This window comes from Rhinopithecus bieti, unplaced genomic scaffold (assembly GCF_001698545.2).
Source record: "Rhinopithecus bieti isolate Rb0 unplaced genomic scaffold, ASM169854v2 scaffold_33937, whole genome shotgun sequence".
Lineage (NCBI taxonomy): Eukaryota > Metazoa > Chordata > Mammalia > Primates > Cercopithecidae > Rhinopithecus > Rhinopithecus bieti.
In genome coordinates, this window is record NW_016814873.1 from 480,774 (window position 1) to 502,504 (window position 21,731).

Consider the following 21,731-nt stretch of genomic DNA (forward strand, 5'->3'; position numbering starts at 1 on the left):
ATATACACATACACACACACACACACACACATATATATACACCAACTGCAGCATTCTAGCAACTTGAACAGTTGGCCCACTCAGTAGGGGTTTCAGGGAGCAAGACTCTTTTTTGCAATGCTGTATTCTCCACCCCAGCACATGGTAGATGCTCGATGGTTTGCTGAATGAATAAATGAATGAGGCTGGTTAAAAGTAAGTATAATACCAAGATTGAAAAAATACTATCTGCTTGAAGAATGAAAATTAAGAGCTCATGGTGAATCATTGTAGACCTTGCTGGTCCAGGCAGAAAACTCTCATAGAAAAGAATAAACACAAGCTGCCGCCCCCTGGCTGTCCTATAGGCGAGAGTCTCCTTACTTCCGAACGCCTCCCAGAGGGAAGACTTTTTCTCCGATCGTGGCCAGCACGATGTCCCAATCGGACAGACTAAATTTGGGTATAATGATTTTTGCAGGTGGAATAAATAATCTTCCATTTGTAAAACACTGTAAGGATAAAAGAAAAGCATTCATTAATATGCTAAGTTTCAGGGGGAAACATTGAAAATTCAATATATATATAATTAAAGAACTGTAAAAACAATGGGATGCACTAAGCAGCCTCCAATACTACATATCATGCCCTATTGAGGACCTTATCAAGCTGTACAGAAAGTCACAGAGCCTGGTGACAGATGTGTGTGTGTGTGTGTGTGTGTGTGTGTATATATATATATATATATGGGTTTGTTGTAGACGAAAACCACAACAGTGGGCCACAGAAAGTGAAGGTGCCTTAAGGTTAACAGTGGTTGTGAAACCCGGAAAGTTCCCTTGTCCCCCTCGCAGAGCGTGCGATGGGGGTGTGGCTCGCTTCTACAGTGCCCCACTGCTCAAACCTCTAGGGGGCGCATACAGACCGGCAGGCTGTGGGGCTCCAACTCCACAGTTGTGACATTCTGGGCAGCTTGATAAAAATCTTGGCATTTTATAAAATCTAAAATGCCCAGATGAATTGAACATAACTCCACTTTTTATAAAACATGCCTCCCACTACTATAATGGGTAAAATGAAAGAAAATTGTGTCCATTTGGAAAACAGGCAGACAATTTTGCCTTAAATAATGTAGCTGCTTTCCCTTTCTCTGGAGCCAAGATCATCTCCCAAAGAAAATAACATGCATTCCTTTGAAAAGTTAATAGAAACCGCTTATTTTACTCCTGACTTTTAAGGCAACTTCAGTATAATCTTAGGAGTGTTAGTTTATTGTTTCTATGTGTTGAGGGAGAGGAAGTGCTTAGAAGATTTTCAAAACCCAACACAAAGTTAGTAGTGTTCATGAGACTATGCCATAATCAAAGACACATGCAATAGTTTCAAACTCTTGTAATTCCCATTAAAATAATGTAAAATACAAGGTGTATTGTTTAAGTCTAAAAAGAATAAATGATATCATTGATATCCTTTAACAATATGTAAGCTCAACTCTGCAATTCTGGTTGTTAATTTTTTTACATTATAATTTACTGTTACTGCCATTTTTTGTCTTTTTCCTTAAACGCAAATAACTTAGAATTTGAGAAATATCTCTCTGTAAATATAAATCTTAATTTAATATGTTTGTCACAATAAAGAGAATCTATTTTCTCTGCTAAGGTTTTGTGGCAAAAGAGGCTTCCAATCAACCCACAGTCCAACTTATTCCATATTTAAGATGCTGCCCACAAGAAGTCATAAAAAGAAATGTTCTATGCAAGTTATATCAGAGTTTATCCATGTGCTATTACAATTACAATAAAGATTTGCTACAATGTTTTCAACTATTGGTTTTCCTAATTGGTTCAGGCTGCAAGTTTTTCTAAATATAGATTACTAAGAGGAATAAAATAATAAATGTCTAAACAAGGTCTTGCTATATTTTGTCTCAATTTTTAAGAAATTTAATTTATAGTCTTATCCTGAGTATTGAGAAATAGGCACACCAACCCACTGCTGACGCAGCTGAAAATCAGCACAGTCTTCTTGAAGAACGCTTTGGCAAAATAGATCAATGTAATATAAGGGATCAATAACCACTGACCCACTCATCCCACACCATGAAATCCACCCCACAGGAGAGCGGACAAAGATTTAGAGGTGAAGGTCTTTCTCACGGAATTATGTATGAAGTCAAAAATATAAAATGTCTAAGTATGGAAGACTGGTTAAATAAATTATGCCACAGCCACACCATAAAGTATACAGCCATTAAAATTTGTTTATGCAGAATTTATATCTACAGGGGAAAAAGGGTCAAATATAATGAATGTCGTAGACAAAACCCACAACAGTGGGTTACAGAAAGAGCACGAGGAGTGAAGGTGCCTTAGGGTTAATAGTGGTTGTGAAACAGGAAAAGTTCCCTTGTCCCCCTCGCAGAGCGTGCGATGGGGTGTGGCTCGCTTCTACAGGGCCCCGCTGCTCAAACCTCTAGAGGGGCGTCCAGACGGGCAGGCTGTGGGGCTCCCACCCCATGGCAGTGTCTAGGGGTAAACGTTTCCAGCTCCTGAAGCCCCGGGGGGGTGTGTTACAGGCTGCTCTTTGAGTTTAGCCGTAGGTGGCTTGTGTTAATCAGCTCAATTAGACCCCTGCCTTGTCGCCAAGACTTTGTATCCTGGGTTCTGGCCTTGGTGTACCAGAAGAATTGGACCATATGTGCACTTGGAGAATGAGTGCAAGGTTTCATTGAGTGGAAGTAGCTCTCAGCAGATGGGGGAGCCAAAAGGAGATGGTTTTCCCTGGAATCAGGCCTCTCAGCACCCCAAGGCTCCTCCAACTGCCCCAGCCAAACTCCGTGCTGGTCTGCCCTTGGTGGCCCACCGGTGTGCTGGTGCCTGTTCGTGCATCCCTCCTCACGCACCACTTGTGTGTTCCTCCGCCGATGTGCTCCTCCCCACGTCCAGCCATTTCTGTCTCTGCCTTGCTAGGGTCTCAAGTTTTTATAGGCACACGATGGGGGCATGGCAGGCTAGGGTGGTCTTGGGAAATGCAACATTTGGGCAGGGAAACAAAAATGCCTGTCCTCACGCAGGTCCCTTGGGTGGAGCCCTAGTCAGGGACCACGCCCTCCTCTCCCCAGCATTTCCCTTCCCCCTTCTGTATCGTTTAAAGGGGCCACACTCTTCCCTTCCCAGCACTTCTATATCAGTTGTCTCTGAGGGATGGGATAACTGGAGATTTTTATTTTATTCTTTATGCTTTTCTAGATTTCCACATTTTATAATAAGCCTGTAAATAGAAAATCTGTAAAATTTTTTGAACTTTTAAGATAAAGAGAAGAAACAATAATCTGATTTATAAACTAGGAAATGGCAAGTTCAGAGGGAGAAACGGACTTCACACGTCTCTAAAAGTTTGCTGGTTGAGCTGAAGAATGAAGCTCGACCAATATCACCATGCTGGGTTTGGGGCCCGTGTTGTTCAGGCAGAGATGATCCATCTTCCAGGTAGCTGAACGAACAACTCCATCTAAAACAGCCAGAAAAGTTTCCCTGCAAGTCTGTGATAGGTTGTGGATGGGCACACATCAAATCCCATCACTGGTAAATAAACACTGGTACATGTGAATTTTTGAATACCTGGTACTCATTTTTGAAAGCACAATTTATATATGCTGATAAAAAACATATCCAAGATAAATTGGGTGGTTACAAAAACATGAAGGTACACAACAGTGCATGCAGTACACGCATACCTATAAACGCCTGACCATGCATGGCCCATCCGAGAAAGAGACCAGAAACTGCCACACTGGTTCCCTCTGGGGGAATCACTAGAGAACTAGTGATATAAACCAAGAGACTTTTTTTTTTCCCAGATAGACCAGTGGAAAAAATGTATTGCCCTTGGCGTGGGATGCTGAATACATCTCATCATATAGTTCATCTCAATTTAATTTCATTATCTCTCTTCTTTCTTCACACTTTGAATTTTCCTCAACTCTCTGCCAACAAAAACTTGCAATCTGATACAGAAGTTGCACATACAATTATCTGTAATGCAAATCAAACCCTTTGACAAGGGAGTAAAAACAAACATTAATTCTCTTTTTACTTTACTTCAATCTCATTGCTCAAAATGAACATTCAAAAATCAGGCATTTATCCAATCTGCCATTAATGTGAAACACATTGATGTGAACTGTCGATGGCGCACCGAATTATTTATTTCTTAACAAATATCATCAGTCTCATGTATTTTGTTATAGCAACCCAAACAGACACCTCCCTTGAAGGAAACAACTTCTTCAAGATGCCTCCCAAGGAAATAACACAGGAAATCCACATGGCCCACTCAAATCTATCACCAGAGTCATTGTTTGTGTTTACACCTGACTCATCCCAGAAAGGTACAAATGCAGGACATTCTGGACAAACAATGGCTTGAACCCTTTAGCTTTTATCTGGACCAAGCAGCTGCCCCTCACTTCCTCTGCCAGAAACATACCCCTGGGAAAATTCTAAATATGGGCTGAGGAAGGGGAACAGCTTACCCTAGACCCTTCCTTCACTGTCAAATACACTTTATCCAATTACCAGAGGCCCAGCAGCCAATACGACCCCAGTATGTCCCCACACTGATCTGCATGTTTTCTCAACGGTTGGAGGCTTTTCTGCTGCCAAAATGTCTCCACGATGTCAGTTGCCAACGTTTTCCTGGAAGTAATCTATCCCACTTGGGGTACCCCCTCTACAACTTCTAATGAAAGATCAAATTTCACCAGCAAAATTACATAAGCAATTATAAATATAACACATTAGTCGAAGACTCCATTGCCATCACAGCCTCAGTCATCAGGCATCTTAGGAAGAGCCCATGTGTCCAGAGTCCAAGCTGGCTAAGCTGTCTGAAGAACTGGGTTGTCTATGGCCATGGGTGTTATCCATCCTTCTTATGACTCCCAGATCCTCACCCCATCCTCCTCAGAAATGGTCCGCCTTTGAAACCACTACAGGAAGACCACGAGAATGCCCTACACCTCCTGGCTAACAGGAGATTCCAATTTAACACAGTCTGACATCCTCAGACACTGTCGAGAGTTAATTAAGTACACAGTCCTACAATCAACAAATCAAGGCCATCTTTCCCCTCAAACTCCTTGATCAGCCTTTACAGTTTGAAAGTATGAGATCTGGTATTTTGGAAATGCCACCATCAGGAAACTAACCTTGAACCCCACACAAGAAAGGCCTTGTGCTGTTTTGTTCATTGCTGCCAAATTACAAGGTGTTCAACCTCTGTCCGTGTCTCATGGCTGAAAAATATATATAAGGATGATGCTGACTGGAAAGCATTCTAACCGGAGATCTCAGACCACAGTTCTATTGACAGCCTCGGGCCGCAGATGACACCCAGAGGCAGACGACTGTCCCAACAACCGTGGAACAAGCAGGTGATGCCACGACATGGTTGGCTTCTCTCCAAGATCATGGAACAAGAGCCCACAGATTCCCCTGCCTTTTCATACTCCCCAACAGACTAAATCTTCTCCCACAATTCCTGTATCTTCCTCCCAAATGCATCAACTACTCCTCAGTCCCCTGAACCACATCCAGCCTTCCACTGAGCCCTCCCTGGTTCCCTCCATCTCACACTGCTTGTGCTTTCCTAGTGCGGTCATCACTACCTCCTCTTCTTGGATCACCAAGCAGCCGATAAGACTAACAGATGAATTCCTGGGTTTGCACTCACTGCCTCCACCCTACTCAGTCCTGAAACTGGGACCTCCTTCATAACGGTGTCATCATACTCACAGACATGGTCCTGACAGGAAACATCCCATACACACGACCAGAGCAGTCCCCTTCTGAAGTGGCACCAAACTGTAACTTCAAGGCCCCCAAGACTGGGACTATGACATGGCCTCATGAGCTCAAGAACACGACAGTTCACGGGAAATCAGTCTAATAGACATAGCCTGTCTATGGGACACAAGGAATCCTCCATGTCCCTGTAGCAAGACACATTCTGTTCTCATGAAACAGGAGCTCAGTGTAAGGGCCAAACTCCCTGTAGACATCATCTTCCTTCAACACCCCATTATGCCAACATCACAGGAAATTACTTGGCAAAGAAATCAGGCAAAGGGAATTGCTCGTTAAACAGGACTAAAATGCCCAATCAGTGAGAAGATGATGGTTAATATTACATTTCTCCCTTTGGGATCTACTCCCGGTTAGCCCTTCAAGCCTCTGTCACAACCAGTACAGGCAATGACCAACCCAATTATGCTCATAAGGGTTATTGCTGTGTGTGTGGTCATAAGACATAGAAAGTGCTTCCAGCCAGTGGATGGCTCCTGTCACGTGGCCAATGCCGACCTTCAAATGGCGAAATGTGAGAAACTTCGCAAAGGAGACTCAGAAACGTGAGTGCTGCCCCAGCTGCTGGTCCTGAGACTAGTGGACGGGAAGCCGCTTTAAGTGGGTTCTGGAAGGACCTGCTGCCTGGAGCCAGCCTGGTTGGGTGGTCTGTTCCTCCCACTGCACCCTTGCCTGTGGTGACCGATACACCATAAGGTTACAAAGGGGGTCAGCAAAGCTAGCCCCCACAGAACTGGAAGATTCTGTCTCCTACTTAGGACAAGCGGTTGCATCATTAACCTCAGAAGTGTCCAAACCTTGCAAAATGACTCCACAAAACGGACTAGCCTCAGACTACTGACCGGAAGCCAGGGAGGTGTTCGTGCACGAGTCAGTCCTCAGTGCCACCTGTTTGTAGTCGACACTCGAGAGGAAATTTGTCAAGAGACAGTCACAGTAAAGACTCACACCCAAGACATAACTTGTTGGAGGCTGAAAGAGTGAGGGTCATGATCAACTCAGTATACCACTGGAGACTATATGAGTAAGCAGCAAACTGTTTCTCATAAATGCAGAATGCTGGCAAACTGACAAACTGTACGCCACCCAGAAGGACCGCTGAGGATAGTCACGACCCAGGCACAAGTGTTTCTTATGATTAGGCATCATTGAAGCCTGTTAGTAATAATATAAACCTGTGATAAATTAAGCAGCTGACCAATCGTTATCTCCTTCTCCGTGCTCATTCTACCCAATAAACTGGAAGGGCTGTGGAAGGTCAGGGGGCTGCCTTCGCTCACTAGAAGTAGGGAGTTCTCTTCTTCTTCCCCTGGTCCTTTCCTTAAAACAGTTCCTTTTGTTTTTTGTTATTATGTCTACCTTCGTCCCTTCGTTCAATCATAATGACGGTCTCAAGCAGTAACAGTAGCAACTGCTGTAGTGACGGTCTCAAGTAGTAGCAGTGGCAGTCGGGCACAATAGCTAACACAGCTTACACCCTCCAGAAAAGGATTGACTTGGATCTCCCTTTAAATAATTTCCTCCACTTACTGGATGGTTTAGGGAGCTCCTTAAAGGACTCAGTTTCTTTTTTTGTTTGTTTTTTGTTTTTTTTCAAGAGATGGAGTCTCACTATGTTGTCCAGGATTGTCTCAAACTCCTGGGCTCCAGTGATCCTTCTGCCTCAGTCTCCCAAAGTGCCGGGATTACAGGCTTGGGCCAATGTGCCTGGCCTCTGGCTTCTTTGTATCTGTCCTGATGGTCATGCCTTCACCTCCTGACGCATACCACCCTCGTGGGAGGGTTGTGCTCCTCGGCAGTCTCTCAGCTCCCCCTGAACACATGGCAGCTGGAAGCAATGGCTGGACCCTTCTCCTCAAGTCCTCCTTATGACAGGTGGTGGTGGTTCTACAAGGAATGGATCCGCTCTTCCTCATGAACAAGAAGAGGGACTGAGTTTCGCAGAACTCTGGCCTATGACAACTCTGTCCCAATTCCTACGCTGAGATACAACCGAACTCTAGCACGTGCCCAGCAGCATCAAGCCACGGCCACAGGATGACCCCAGCCCCACCACTAAACACCCACCTGCGAAAACCCAGGGCTGCCAGGAACATTTACTGTTCATCCCAGCCAACACCTGAGAGAGGCCCCTGACCTCTCATACAGCACTGACAAATCTGCATCTCTTACAATGCAGATGCATTTCCCGCACCTGAGATCCTTCCCTTGAACTGCAAGCATCAGGCGGGACAGGGCCTGTCTCCCAGTCTCTGGTGGAGGACAGAATCCTAACTTCCAGAACTGCCAGCTTGCAGACCAGCTGCCTGGCCACCTTCACTGACCAACTCTTTGTACTTTTCCACTTCTCTGATTCTCCTGAGGCCCCACTTGCTCCCATCTCTCATTGCCCCTTTAAAATGCCCAAATCGCTTCCACACAAATCAGAGTGGAACTCGGCTCTTTCCCCAACTACCAGTAGTCACTAAATAAAACCTGTTTTCACTGCTTTCACTAATGTCCAGCTGTATCTATCTTTGACATCAGTCTCGCAATGAGGGCCAGGACCAATGGCCCCTTCTTCTCCAGTTCTGTCTGGCACGAATGTGCCTCCTCCCCACAGAGGAGGCCTGGGGTGGGCTCTTCTCTTCCCCTGCTCCCTCAGGTCTCAGACTCCCTGTGAAGGGCAGACAGTCCCCAAGTAAAACCACTCCAGGGCCCAGACAACTTTTGCCAGCTCACTTCTAAATAAATGACAAAAGATCTTTTAAACCCTTTTTCTCCTAAGGCTCATTCATGACTCAGGGTGTTTTCCACGCCAGCATAAGTGCAATGAGTGAGTGAATCCCTCCCTGACAAGGGACATCAGAGAGAACACCAGGCAAGAGAAGTGACTCAGGCCACACGGCTCAGTCAGTGCCAGAACCAGGGCTTCAATCTGAGCCTCGACCTCCGTTATCAGTGACTTCCAACCCATGCACTCACCACCAGCTCAATTCCCCAGTGACCTCGTCAGGTGAGCCCCGGGTTCTCTCTCCAGCATCCAGCTGCTGCAGAACACAGCTCAACAAGCTACTCCCTCACCAACTCTCCTCTTGACCGGGGTCACACCCTGCCTTTCTCTCCTGAGCATCTAAGCCTCTGAAAGCCATCATAACTATTGTTTATGTGTTTTGATAGTGACAAGGACTCCAAGGAACACGATCAGTTTTTTTTTGTGTGTGGTAGGAAGGACTCTGCACTCAGATGGATATTTGGGTCCATCTAGTGGAACTTCCAACACACCAAGACAAAGGATGGGCAAATGCTGCCAGAGTGCATGGTTTCTCATTGAAAAAAATAATCATGTCTGTCAAATGAGTGAGGATCATTGATGGCCTGGGTCACACACACAAAATGTGGCTTTAGGAATGGTGTTTTTGTCAAGAAGGACCCACAAAGCAACACTGTGCCCTGAGGTTACTGTACGTTCTGCAGGAAAGACATCACTAACAAAATTCAGAAATACTGTGTCTTATTAATTATTTCAAAACAGCTCTTAGACACATGAAAAGTGGTGTGGAAAGATCTGTGTATTTAGGTGGCCCCCGTGCGGAAGCTTAAAGTAAGGTCTTTTAAAGAAACGGTCGTTGAGATTTTAAGGAAAAGTGCAAGGGGCCAAGTTTGGCGAATTCACAGTCACACTTCCTTCATCTTCCTCCTTCCCAGCCTGGGGATCTGTCGGGTGAATCAGGGATTTCCAGTTTCATGAGCCTCCAAGCCCTTGCCTCTCAGGACTGAGAGGGGAGGTGGTAGAGGTGACTCTGGCTCACACAAGGCTGGCACCCCCACATGAAGAGCTCAGCATTCTCTGGAAACTCGCTGAAATTCCTTCCATTTAGACCAGAACATGGTAAAATGGAAAGATGTCCATGCCAGGGCCTTTAATCACTAAAATACTAAAACATCCCAATAAAAGGATGAGGGGAAGAGCTGCCATTCAGAGAACTGCTGCGCTGTGACAAGCACTGTGGGGCTGGTTGCAAACATTCCTGAAGCTAACCCTCACCACAGTGTGCGGCACAGATATTTTCAGCCTGTTTTCCACAGTGGGAGACAGCCTCAACCTCAGAGCGAAACAGCAGGCGCAGGTCCCAAGCTGATAAGACCAAAAGCCAGGACGTAAACCAACGTTTAGTTTGAGTCAAGTGTGCTGTCTTTTTCCAACCCCCAAAACATAACGCAGATGGATGCACACAGTAATCACAACTATCCTCAATGCTTCCCACTGAGCACCTCGGTGCCTGGCAGTGCCAGCAGCATCCCAGGGCAGCGGCCCAAGAGGCTCTAATGCACTCTGTTCCTGTAGCAACACCTGACTTGGATGTGCTGTAGCCCACAAGGGCCTTTTGGTAGCAAGAGGTCAAGGGGTGGGGAAAACAGCTTTTAAATTTCCCTTCAACATGCTGCAGCTGCAACAGCTACATTTAAAAACATATCAAAACAAAACTTCAGAGCCTAAAACTGAGCTGTGTGTATGATGCTCTTATCTTCGCATCCCCAGGCGAACTGTTCCGCAAACAATGGCATGGTGATTGGATTGTTTTTCTTTTCCAAAATCAGGGCTCAAGAGGAGAAAGAAAAGGTAGCAGAGCTGAATCAGAGAGAAGGCGGTCTAGGAAAAAGAAATCACTTGTCAGGGAGTGAGCGCAGGAGACAGCCAGGGGAGGAGAGACAGAAAGAGGGCTAAGGGGCATTTGTCAAGATAGAAAGTATTGTTTTTAAGGAGCTATGGCACAGTTTGATTTTTTTCACCCATAATATTGTACTCACTTTATATGTCGAGATATACGATGATATGTTTGCCACTTGGAAGGCACATTTATATCACAATGCACCACCGGTTTGATCTGAAAAAGGAAAAAATAAGCCTGAGAATTCAGTTCAAATTAGCCAACACTCGTTATATTCAACAGTGTGCACAGCACTGCCCCAAAACATAAGAAAACGGGGGAATCCCTTTGTCAATAGAACACCCAGAGGCGGGTCCAGGAGGGATGCAGAGGAAGGCAGACCGGGTGGTGGGGGAGGAGAAGATCCCAGCAAGTGCAGTGCGAGGTGGTCTGGGGCTGACGGCTCTGCACTGCACATGGAGGGAACTGCAGGGTGCAGGGGCCGGGCTGACGGGCAAAGGTGCCACCAAAGGCCATGCATCCGTGTGAGGGAGGCTCCCCATGGTCCCCACGAAGCATGCGTCGATGGCCTACTATGCCAAGGAGCTCTGCTGGTCAGGTTATGAGGCCCCAAGAATGGACATGTCGCTTCTGATTTCATTACAAGACTCCAACCAGAATGTCCTGGCCAGGAGGCGCGAGCCCCTCCGCCTTTTCTCCTGTCTGCTGTGAATGCAGCCTGAGAGGCCGGGCCAACCACTATGGCCTGCTGACGGCTTCAGTCTCAGGTCCACGGGGAATAAGACACAAAGAGGGAAAAGAACTACTGAGACCTGTCCCAGGTAAGCAAAGCTAGTCATCCTCACAGACCTGCTGTTTAAGAATGTGCAGAAAAGCAAATGGGGGGAGCTCTGATTGGGAAGGGATGTTAACCCCCAACCCCATGCCAAGTGACAGGGTCCTGGTCCCACCCACAAGGCTAAGGCTCACCTGAGGACACCCCAGCACCTCAGGCCTGGCCTTCCTCTGAAGAGCTGCTCCCCTGTCCGTGTTCCGTCTCTACATCCCCAGCCCACCAGGATAAGAAGCGTGGGCTCCCTTCACACCTCCCACCCCTGGTTTCCCCTGGATTGAGACCCCGTCTGCCTCTGCCCACACCTCCACTGCAGTCCCACTGCCTGGCTCACACACCCCCACCCCCGACGTCTCTCACTTGCAAGATGGCAACATCCACTCAAGAGATCCTGGCCAGGGTCCCACTCTGTCACCTCCCACGGACACCATCGTCTTGGCGACAACACCGCTGGGTGCAGTCTCCCTCCGCGATCCACCGGGCAGCCTCATCACTCTCTGCTCCTCTCCCTCCGGGATCCATCCGCACCTCCTCACTCTCTGCTCATCTCCCTCCGCGATCCAAAGGGCAGCCTCATCACTCTCTGGTGGCCTCCCCTCCGGGATCCATCCGCACCTCCTCACTCTCTGCTCATCGCCCTCCGGGATCCACCGGGCACCCTCCTCACTCTCTGCTCATCTGCCTCTGGGATCCACCGGGCACCCTCCTCACTCTCTGGCGGTCTCCCTCCGGGATCCACCCGCAGCCTCGTCACTCCAGCGGTCTCCCTCCGGGATCCACCTGGCAGCCTTGTCACTCTCTGCACCTCTCCCTCCGGGATCCATCCGCACCTCCTCACTCTCTGGCGGTCTCCCTCCGGGATCCACCCGCAGCCTCGTCACTCCAGCGGTCTCCCTCCGGGATCCACCTGGCAGCCTTGTCACTCTCTGCACCCTACACCCTCCATGTTATGCTCCTTCAGCCACCCTGGCCCCCGGCCAGTCCATATGCTTCCCGCAGCCTCTGCTGCACAGTGGGGGCCTCTGCTCCAGCCCCCACAGCCTCTCCACCTCCAGGGCCCATGTTCACTGCCCTTCGAAGGCCCAGCGCTGGGGAGCCACCTCTAAGCTGACATCAGAATCGATCATCCCCCCAGCACTAAGCTGGATTCATTCAGCATCCTTCCTACTACCTACTTCACACCCACCCAGGAAACTCAGCACAGACACCATGATGCGGGCCCTACCTGCCCCCATCCCCCAGACGTTCGGGTGGCCTGAACCTGTCAACAGGGCCTCCTTCCACACCTAACGCTGCTAATCCACACCCTCCTGTCCAAGCTGCAGCCCCCTCTCCCTTCCCAACCCAGACCCAACTTAGCACAGAACAGATTCCAGCAGCTCGGCATCGGAGTCCCCTGCCGATGAGGAGTTCAGGTTGGGCAAACATGTCCCTCCCTCACTTCCCATCTCTACCTGGGGCCCAGCTCTTGAACCTCACCTCTGCCGGAGGCCTGCTGCCTACCCACTTGCTCACTCCAATGCCAGGCCGACAACGGGGGGGGGCTCTGCTCCCTGAGTCAGACACAGTGGTAATAACTCTTCCTGCCTGGCCCAGCAGGGAGGGTCCTCCTGGGGTCCTGCTACTCTGTCTCCTGAAGGCCCAGACCCCGGCTGGGTTTCACAACTCAAGCACAAGACCATGAGACAAACCACTTAACCTATTAATGTTACAGGAGCTCGACTACATCACCCCAAGTTGAGTAAATGTCATCTATAAAAGTGCGTTGGCCAAGAACAGCACACAAGCCATGCACCTCAGATGCACAGTGAGAGAGAGAAGGAGCTGCACACCTCATTAACAGTAAGAACTTTGTTTTAAAAGAGGAGAAGGGACGAAAGTTACTCTGGGTCTTCTGTCCCTGAAGGAGACCAGGGAGGTGTGTCTCATGGGGGCTTTGGGAGAAGGGTGAGAGGAACCAAGACAGCCGCAGCTGCTGCAGAGAGGTCACTCGGGCACCTCCCTGGGATCCTACGATGCCTGTCATCAGAACAGAGAGCTGCCCGAGAGGCAGTGAGAACACAGTGAATCTCAGAAGCCGCCTGGCAGACGGGAAGACCCCAGGCTTTGGAACTGGTCAAATCTGAATTCAGATCTCAGCTCTACATCTTACTATCCACGTGGTCTGGAGAAGCAACTGCACTTCTCTGAGCAGCGGCTGATGAGTTTGTAGAATGGGGATCATCGTGCGTTAGAGTTCTTACGAGAATAATAATGAGGTAACATTTTATAAAAGGCACAATACAATACCTATAACACAGTAATAAATGTTCAATCCAATAAATATGAGATTCACACACACACACACACACACACACAGAAACACACAGAGACAGAAAAGGGAGGAAGGGGGCTGTTCAGGCACCTCTAACTTGTTACAGCTCAAATAGAATTGCTGATTTTATCCGTAGCCAGTGGATCAACCCAGGCTTCCCCATCTCAGAAAATGATGCCACCCTGGCCCCATTTGTTCAACTACAAAATCTGGGAGATGTTCTCAAGTCTTCTCATCCTTTATGCCATCCGTGCATCCATCAGCTCTACTTCAAAGCCACACAGCGGACCCTTGGCTCCTCACCGCCTCCACCATCTCTCCCCTGCCCCGAGACAATCCTTCCCTCATGACAAGCAAAACAGCCTTTGTAAACACAAATCAGAAGGCAGTGGGACGCCCCTCAGTGAGGCTTGCCCTTATCCTACCTACCCCTCCCACTGACCCTCAGGCCACACAAGCTGGCACTGCCTGCCTCTCTGCCCTGTCTCTACACCCCTTCTGGCCTCCCTGCACTCTGGCCACGCTTGCGTTCTTGCAGTTCCTGAAACACCAGCCCACTCCCACACAGGACCTGAGCCTGGAACATCCTCACGGATCTTTGCCTGGTTTGCCCCTCTTACGTTAAGAAGTCACTTCGACGTCAGCTCCTCTGAGAGGCCCTCCCTGCCCAGTCACACACCTGCAGTTACTTTCATCCGAGCACTTCATCCTGCCTCTGCTTTCTTGTCTGTTTATGTGTTTCCATTTTCCTTTGTAGAACAGAAGCCTCTGAGAGCAGGAACCCTGGTTGTCATGTTCAACCCAGTACCTCCAGTGCCTGAACGATGAGTGACCCCTAACAGGAATTCAGTAACTATTTCATGAAGCCAAATGAATAATGGATGAGTGAATGCTACCATGACTAGGGAAAAACAGCTCTGATGCTCTGAAAATGATTCCAGGAAAAGAGAGGCCATGGAAGAAGGCCATGCAGGTGGAAATGCCCACCTGCATCATTCTACCCTATTATCATACTATATATAAAATTATATACACCTGCATACTCATGGTAAAGAAACTAATGCTGAGTATCAACGAGCATGAATTTACAGACCTAGTTGAAAACAAAACAACAGTAATTATCTTCTGCAAAATTCTATTAAAATACAGCCACCCTAAGAACCAGCTTTCTGCTTCATTGCATAAAATTATGGAAACAATGAGCTAATTGCTCTTTTGAGGTGTTAATGATTCATTAACCCTGCTATCACCTGCCTAATTAAATAACTCCAGCAATTAAATAATGTGATTCTGGACTTTTTTTCTCTGTACATCATAAAATAATCTCCTGAGCAATGTCAAGCATATGTGTCTGATGGTGATGACAGCCTCATTCACACTTGTCAGAGCCAAAGACTCACACCACTCATCTGTCCTGAGAGGCTGAAGGACGCCATGAGCTTTAGACCTCTTCAACCAAGGCAATTCAACCAAATCTAAATCAAATATGGAAGACTCAAGATGACCACAGGTGTGTCTCCCCCAAGGAGCAACTACAGGTTATTGAATACCCACCATGAATCAAGCATTGCAGTAGACTCTTTACCTGCATTCATACCTAACCCTCAACATAACCAGGCAAAATACCTCAGTAACAAAGAATCAGAGAGGTTATATCATCTTCCCAAGAACACACAGCTATTAAGTGTCCTGGCCATGATAAGCCATCAAAAAACATTTTATTTTACTTTTTAGCAAAATGAGTACTGGAATCCATACCCATATAGCCTAGTACTCAGGAGCCTGTGCTTTGGATCATCCAGAATCCCAGTACTGGCTCTGCCACATACTAGTGGTGTGGCCTTGATCAAGTGTATAACCTCCCTGAGCCTCAGCTGCCTCCTGCATGCAGTGCTAACAGCAGCAGTGCACACCTCATAAAGTTGTTGAAATGAGATAACGCATTGTCAAGTGCTTAGCAAATGACTGTAATGAGGATTCAGTTGATAACAGTGTATTAGTTTGTTTTCACGCTGCTAAGACATACCAGAGACTCGGCAATTTACAAAAGAAAGAGGTTTAATTGGACTTATAGTTCCCCATGGTTGGGGAGGCCTCACAATCATGGCAGAAGGCAAGGAGGAGCAAGTCACATCTTATGTAGATGGCGACAGGCAAAGAGAGCTTGTGTAGGGCAACTCCCATTTTTTTTAAACCATCAGATCTCGTGAGACTCATTCACTATCACGAGAACAGCACAGGAAAGACCTGCCCCCATAATTCAATCCCTCCAACTGGGTTCCTTTCACGACACATGGGAATTGTGGGAGTTACAATTCAATAGTGGGAGTTTCTCCCACGGCACATGGGAACTGTGGGAGTTACAAGATGAGATTTGGGTGGGGACGTAGCAAAACCATATCAAACAGCAATTATTGTGGCTTTGTTGTTGTTTTATCTTGGGCTCCAAAGTCCCTGCTCTCTCCACCTCTCCAATGCTGCTCCAACTACCCTCCAAGAACATCCCCATGGCCCCTTCCACGCAAAATATCCAACTAAAAACCTGAGAGAATCTAGCATCAGGAAAAGACTTCACCACAGGAGGATCTCATCTGAAGCAAATTGTTCTGATCAAGCTCTCATGTATTCAGCACTGTGCAGGATGAATTCACAGAGAAGGCTCTGCTGAACAACCCTGCAGTAGGTGCTTAGCCTGGGAGTTTAAAGAGACACACAACTGCCACCGTTCATGGAAACCTCAAGGGAAGTGCTGTGGTCTTTATGTTTCTTGCCTCATTTGTCAAGAAAAAAGTTTGCACTGGATCACCGCAAGGTGACTTCCAAGTCCCATTCTGTGATGCTGGGAGTCAAAGAAACAATCAGCTTTACTATCTCCCCAAAATGTCAAGGAGCCTTACTAGGCTAGCCATTCTGGAACACTGATGTAAGGATTGCTCAGACATCAGAAATCCCTCACCACTTCCTGGAGAAATGTGTCAACCTGGGCAAACAATGCTTCCCGCAGCCCTGTCTCTGGTTTCATGTGGCACCATGGGCTCCTACGTGGGAGAACAGGCAAGTGTGGCTGAAACATGGTCGGGGGGAATGGTACCTCTGCCTTCTTGATCATGGTGATAATGAGGTTTTGTTTTCCATCTTTCAGAAAATGTTGCAATTCTTTTACTTTAAAAAAAAAAACGGGTTTTATGATTGACTTCGCTGATTTCATGTGCTTTGTAAAGTTCCATCATCGTTTTAAAGGCTGGGATTTTGCCTCCTCTGGAAAGTTGGGAAGGAAGCAGGTGTCCCAGCTCGCCAAGCCCTGCACCCCTAACTGGGATGCCCTGGCTGGGGAAGTCCGTGTCTGAGTTCCTTTGATGTCCCTCTAGGATGGTGCCTGACTTGAACGATGATGGACCCTGAATGGAAGTTGCTGGAGCTAGTGGAGCTCTGCACCATCCAAGCCAGCATCCCCATGCCTCTGATGAGAAGACTGGGGCTCAGAGAGCAGTGACTTCTCTGAAGTCAGCACAGCAGCACCCAGGAAGCTAAAGCCAAGAGCTCTGCTCCCGATCAAGGGTGTTTGCCCCCTCAGTGCTCTTTCTACATGGAATGCAATTTGAAATTTTATATTTCCTCATCCCTATATCTCCTCATCCCTAAGTTTCTCTCCTCATCACCATCATCACCACCCCAGCAACCTTAAGCCCCCCTCTCAAACAGTGAGGAGTGCACATGCAAAGCAATTAACCAACCAACAAGTATTCTTGAGTGAGCAACATTCAGAAGACAGCCTTCGATTACTCCTTTTGTAAAAAAGAAAATAGTAACAAATGAGAACAGCCACTCCTTCTGGCTTGATGTTAATCACCTACATTATCTGCACAGGCTTTAATGATAGCCACTACAAAGAAAATAACAGAAAAGGAAGAAAGAGGGAAGATTAAAACGATCAGAGTGATGGGCAGACAACACCAAGAATAGAAGAGGTATGGCGAGTGCAGGGGCATGCAAGTTACACTTGATCAGTACAAATTTTGCCCGAGTTAATTGCTCCTTTCTGCCAGTAGTTGGATCATATACTTACATCAAAGCTGCTCACAAATGTTGACCTATGGATAGGGAAGAGATACTGATGACAGCTTCTGTGCCCAGCCTAGGAAAAGAAAGATGGTCTATGGAGGAGTTAGCAGGGAGGTGAGAAGGGAGGAAGCGAGACACAGTAGAAGCAGCCAATCCGCCTCTGAAAGTCTCTTCCCTCTAAGCCTGACACTGAAAAGGAAATCTCCAACATTGGTTGCTCTTTGGGCTGAGATGCTGTCTCCAAAATGCCTTTGACAAAAATGCAGAGAAAGGAAGTTAGCTGTCTGTTAACACAGCAGCAGGGCGCATGCATGAAAGCCTGAGCCCTGGGAAGGAACAGCATCTGGAGGAAAAGGCCATCCCAAAGAGAAAGGGGACAGAGTGTTGCGGGGGAGAGAAGAGATTCCCCAAAGAGATGCTTCCCTCACAGCAGGAAGCATAAAAACTAGAACAGACGCAATGAAATAGAAAATGGGGAAAATAGAGAAAACAACAAGCCAAAAGCTGACTCTTTGAGAAGTTCAATAAAATTAATAAACCTGTAGATGGACATATAGGAAAAATAGAGAGAAAATACAAATAATATCAGGAATGAGAGAGGCAACATCACTTCAGAGTCTACAGATATTAATAGAATAACAGAATGTTATAAACAACTTCATGCCAATAGATTCAACAACTTAAACGAAATAAACAAATTAAAAGACAAAATCTAGCAAAGTTTACTCAAGAAGAAATGACCTGAAGAGCCCTATATTTACTACAGAGTTGAATTTGTAGTTCAAACTCTTCACACAAAGACAACTCTAGGCCCAGATAGCTCCACTGGTAAATTCTATCAACCATTTAAGGAAGAAACAATGCCAATTCCAGACAAGCTCTTCCAAATACCTTTCCACCAAGACAACTGCAGGTCAAGATGGCATCACTAGTAAATTCTATCAAACATTTAAGGAAGAAATGATACCAAAACCAGAGAAAGACATTACAAGGAGTAAAAAACTACAAACCAACATCCCTCTATGAACATAGATACAAAATTTATAAACAAAATTTTAGCAAATAAAATTCAACAAATATAAAAAGGATACTCTATGATCAAGTGGGGTTTGCCCCAGGAATGCAAGGTTGGCTCCATGTTTGAAAATCAATTCATGTAATTCATAATATTAACAAACTAAAAATGGGAAATCATCTGATTGTCTCAACAGACACAGAATGTCCTGGCCAGTCCAATTTAAATCCTACATCCCATTGAGAGTTTCTCCCCTGAGCTCAAGCCTGACCCAGCTGCATGTGGGAAGGGTGCATGGTTATTTCATTGTTTCATAGTATTTTATTCTGCCTTCAACCTCCTCCTCATCTTGGCATCAGAACAAGGGAGTGTCAAATACAACTGGAGCTACTGTCATCTGACCTCCTATGTCCTCTTCCTTGGCAGGTGTCCAAATGTGGCTCTTTGGGGAGGCAGGGAGCGTGCAGGCTTTAGTGAGTTCCTCTGAAAACCTCACAGAGACTCTATGCTGGACTGTTCCTGATGCAGAATGTTTCTGATACCTTCCTCAGCTGACTCTTGCTTCAAACCATACCCTTTGCTACATCCCCACAGACCTTTACCGTGGCTGGCAGTGATTCTTAAACAGCTCAAGTCTGGCCACCTTCTGAGGCATCCACTTGCCTCCCAGGGAAAGGCACACACCTTTGCCACATCAGCTCCCCAGAGGGGACAAGTGCAGTTTCCATAGCTGCCGCCTCCCCATGCTGTCTTCAGAGGCAGCACAGAACCCACCATCCTTCAGGTGCTTTGAAGATGATGGAAGCAGCTGCCACCTCCACACTCACCTGCAAACCCAAACCCCTGGCACATGGGCTGGGTCATCCCAAGCATACCCTCACCCTCTCAAGAGGTGCTTTACCCTGCAGCATCCGACTTGGTCCCTCCCACAGCATCCCAGCACTCTGAGCTATCCTCTGGAGCCTCACCTCTGATTTGAAGGAGCATGAGGCACCCACAGGGAGGAGAGAGAAAATGCCACAACATTCACTACTCTCTATAGTTTCTTCATTCAATAAACTTACTAACTTACAGTCCTTACATAAGGTTTAAGGGTGGGCCGGGCGCGGTGGCTCAAGCCTGTAATCCCAGCACTTTGGGAGGCCGAGACGGGCGGATCACGAGGTCAGGAGATCGAGACCATCCTGGCTAACATGGTGAAACCCCGTCTCTACTAAAAAATACAAAAACTAGCCGGGCGAGGTGGCGGCGCCTGTAGTCCCAGCTACTCGGGAGGCTGAGGCAGAAGAATGGCGGGAAGCCGGGAGGCGGAGCTTGCAGTGAGCTGAGATCCGGCCACTGCACTCCAGCCTGGGTGACAGAGCGAGACTCCGCCTCAAAAAAAAAAAAAAGGTTTAAGGGTGATGTGGGGGCCAGTTTGGTACCTGAAGCATCTCTCATGTTTTTACACCTGATGCTTTAGAACATGGGGAGTGTCCACCAACATTCCAAGACATCAGTCAAAGCCCCATCCAACCCCCTGTGGGGTAGGCTCCAGAGGCAGGCGATGCCCGACACGGCTGCCCCATCCCCATGATCATGACCTCCGACCTATGTCAACTCTAATCTTCACTGTGACCCTTCAGCATACCAGAAAGTGCAGGAAAAAGAAAGACAACAGCTCCAGCTCACAATGAGGAAGCAGAATTATACCCGGTGTGGACAGCCAGAGGCTTGGGAGGCAGCGGGAAAGAGCCCCTGGAAAATGAAAACTGCTGCACCAAGCCTGCAGGACTTTGTAAGGCACTGAGCTAGTGAGAGGTGAAGCCAGCTGGACTTCATGGGTCGAGTGGGGACGTGGAGAACTTTTCTGTCTTACAAGAGGATTGCAAAATGCACCAATCAGCACTCTGCAGCTAGCAAGAGGATTGTAAAAATGCACCAATCAGTGCTTTGTAGCTAGCAAGAGGATTGTAAAATGCACCAATCAGCACTCTGTAGCTAGCAAGAGGATCGTAAATGCACTAATCAGTGCTCTGTAGTTAGCAAGAGAATTGTAAAAATGCACCAGTCAGCTCTCTGTAGCTAGCAAGAGGATTGTAAAATGCATCAATCAGCACTCTGTAGCTAGCAAGAGGATTGTAAAATGCATCAATCAGCACTCTGTAGCTAGCAAGAGGATTGTAAAACTCCTTGAGTCCATGCCACCTTTAAGTAACACTCACCACAAAAGGTCCACAGCTTCATTTTTGAAGTCAGAGAGACCACGAACCCACTGGCAGGAACCAACTCCGGACACAATAGGAAAAGCCTCCACCCAGCACAGCGCTTGTTTGAGAGTGGGTGCTCAGTGAGGGTCTGCTCGTTCCCAGTGTTAACTGCTTGGCGATGAAAACTGACCCGTCTTTCCTATGCTGCCCCCTGGTCCACAAGGCCCTGGACTTTCCCAGAGAGCAACAGCCAAGTCCCAGAGCTGAACACAGGCGAGGTTCACTCCTTGGGACCAACCTGGGGTCTGGCCATGTGAATCTCACTGATAGAAACAGCCACACACCTTATTTATGTATCATGCGCCCACAGAGGCACTCCCTGCTAAAAAATACAATGAGAACTGACGCTCTCCAGGCCTCCAAAATTGCTGACTCTAAGAGCCAGAGAAGCCATCCCATAGAATCAGACAGCCGGACAGTTTGTGGAGCCTGCGGTTGGCCTGGTCAGCCCCACTCAGAAGCAAAGCCTCATCTAGGCCAATCCACAGAACAACCAAGGAGAGAATACCTGCCCCTAAGATCCTGCCGGTCACCAGCCTTCCTGTAAGTACTCAATCGCTGCTTCATTCATTTATTCAAGACCTATTCACAGAGAACCCACCTCTGATGGTAGGAACTGTGCTAAGACTTAGAATGCAGTGGTGGAAAAGACCAACACTACTCCTGGCCTCAGAGGGCTGGGAGCACAGAGGGACACAGACAAGTTAACAAGCAATTACAGCGCCAGGTGCCAGGGGCTCTGCTGAGGCCAGCATGGGTGC

General features: G+C 47.4%; 1 protein-coding gene across 5 annotated transcripts in view; it reads right to left on the reverse strand.

Annotated features, from left to right (window-relative positions):
• The window catches only part of DCDC2C (doublecortin domain containing 2C), a 143,827-nt gene that overhangs the window by 108,022 nt on the left and 14,074 nt on the right, over positions 1 to 21,731 (reverse strand). For 4 of the 5 annotated variants that reach the window (XR_001881541.1, XM_017852464.1, XM_017852465.1 and 1 more), the window contains exon 3: positions 10,638 to 10,714. Coding sequence is in view for 4 of the 5 variants with exons in the window: in XM_017852464.1 (XP_017707953.1) it covers positions 10,638 to 10,714 (77 nt within the window). In the remaining variant the exon portion in view is untranslated. Of the gene's footprint in view, positions 1 to 363; positions 492 to 9,507; positions 9,509 to 10,637; positions 10,715 to 21,731 lie in introns of all 5 variants that reach the window. The other variant, XM_017852466.1, reaches the window with a different exon arrangement.